Here is a 2352-nt window from a genome sequence, read left to right as displayed (position 1 = left end):
CAAGTATCATGAATAGTCAACAAATTACTGTTGCACCAGAGCAACTACACGTATCTTCTCAAAGTGCAAGTCCAAGTAGTAGATTAAGTGCCAAAACCTTGTCACAATATAAAGCTTCTGCTCCTACATTTAGTGTTAACAGTTGGAGTACTATGAAGAGTGAATCATCGTCCAGAAGAAACGGGGTTGAAAGTAAAACAGGTTCTTCAACTGAGGCAATCACAAATACTCCAAAGGTTACTGCAACTCAAGAGCCATTACAGGTATCTTCTCAAAGGGCAAATCCAAGTGGCAGATCAAATACAGTAACATTATCACGTTATGAAACTTCAGGTTCATCTACTTCAAGTATCATGAATAGTCAACAAATTACTGTTGCACCAGAGTCACTACACGTATCTTCTCAAAGTGCAAGTCCAAGCAGTAGATTAAGTATAGTAACATTATCACATCATGAAACTTCAAGTTCGTCTACTTCAATTATTATGAATAGTCAACAAAATACTATTGCACAAGGGCCATTACACGTCTCTTCTCAAACCACAGAGTCGAGTGGCAGATCGAGTACAGTAACATTATCACGTTATGAAACTTCAGGTTCATCTACTTCAAGTATCATGAATAGTCAACAAATTACTGTTGCACCAGAGCAACTACACGTATCTTCTCAAAGTGCAAGTCCAAGTAGTAGATTAAGTGCCATAACCTTGTCACAATATAAAGCTTCTGCTCCTACATTTAGTGTTAACAGTTGGAATACTATGAAGAGTGAATCATCGTCCAGAAGAAACGGGGTTGAAGATCAAGCAGGTTCTTCAACTGAGGCAATCACATATACTCCAAAGGTTACTGCAACTCAAGAGCCATTACAGGTATCTTCTCAAAGGGCAAATCCAAGTGGCAGATCAAATACAGTAACATTATCACGTTATGAAACTTCAGGTTCATCTACTTCAAGTATCATGAATAGTCAACAAATTACTGTTGCACCAGAGCAACTACACGTATCTTCTCAAAGTGCAAGTCCAAGTAGCAGATTAAGTGCCATAACCTTGTCACAATACGAAGCTTCTGCTCCTGATACTGCTGGTACACGGTCAAATTTTATCTTAGTGCTTTTCTCCTTATTTCTATTCATGGTTTAGTTAATTTTTAAACAATATACATATGTATTATATATAATAGTATTTGTCTATACCCCAATATCTACTCTTGTAATACATATTTTATATTAATTTATCGGTGCGTTTTTTATTATTTCAAAAGTAACAAAGGAAGGCTGTTCTTTTTTCTCGGTATAAATAATATTAGTGTATATGTTTTAGCACCGGTTTGTAAGAAATTATCTCAAGTAATATATATTACAATATGAATATTAACCATATATGAACACTTACTGCTGAAATTGAACTTTCTAGAATTAATAATAGACCAATTAGATTTTAGTAAACATTAATTGATAGGAAAAAGTGGAGAACGTACTGTTTGCTTGTCAGCAGACGTAAACAAACCTGATCATAAATTTGGTGCCGTACATAGACGAGATAGAGGAGATATGAAAATATATAAAGCCAGCTTTTTTCATATCATGTTTCTCCCCTTGTTCACCTTTTATAAATAAACAAACCGAAGAACTTTATTATAATTTTGTATACTATATCTATCTAATATAATATTGAGAATGTTTACTATATATCCAATGACTACGGGCGCTCATGCTCATCAATAATACATCATATAATTATGTGCATTATTTTCATAGGTTTTTAATAAACCAGAGATCCAATTTACTAATAAGTTAAGTCATGACTGTATTAAATACAAACACCACTACTTTCCAAGATTATCATCTTTTTTTATTTTATTGTTACAAGGTTATGTTAATATTTGAATAATCAAGTAGATCATTTTAATATAATAAATTTTAGTAACGAAAAACAATTTTGTTAAAGCTATAAAATTAATATTTCTAGTAGTGAGAGTTTTATAATGGAATATCTGATTATAGATAAATTATAGGAATTGATGTGAAATCAATTTTGGTGTATTGGATAGGTTAAAATATATTAGTTACATTCTTATTCTATTACTTATATTCATATTGTTAATATTACAGTTTTGATCAAAGATAGCACATATTTTAGGAATTGTAATAAAACAGTCTCAGTCTAATAGTTGGTTTATATTCGTTAGATTATTTATTTTCCAGATCGTTTGTTCTAGGTAGGTGATGATTTGTTTCAATATTAATTTATTCTACAGTGTCTAATGAGGAGTAACAGAATTATCAATTAATTGAGATATGAATAGAATAAATAATGTTCATTTCCAAGTCATACAACATCCATGTTA

The 2352-nt window shown here is 31.5% G+C and overlaps 1 protein-coding gene across 1 annotated transcript; it reads left to right on the top strand.

The window, feature by feature from the left end:
* Nucleotides 1-152: 152 nt before the first annotated feature.
* On the top strand, nt 153-1145 carry PWA37_003588 (uncharacterized protein; the record flags this gene model as incomplete). Its single annotated transcript, XM_064860111.1, has 1 exon — nt 153-1145. One exon carries the CDS (start codon nt 153-155, stop codon nt 1143-1145), a length of 993 nt encoding a protein of 330 aa, XP_064717965.1.
* Nucleotides 1146-2352: the final 1207 nt, after the last annotated feature.

Source organism: Arxiozyma heterogenica (genome assembly GCF_036370985.1).
Source record: "Arxiozyma heterogenica strain weizmannii chromosome Unknown scaffold_3, whole genome shotgun sequence".
Taxonomy (NCBI): domain Eukaryota; kingdom Fungi; phylum Ascomycota; class Saccharomycetes; order Saccharomycetales; family Saccharomycetaceae; genus Arxiozyma; species Arxiozyma heterogenica.
The sequence above is the reverse complement of the archived record's forward strand: the minus strand, read 5'-3'. Positions and strand labels throughout refer to the sequence as shown.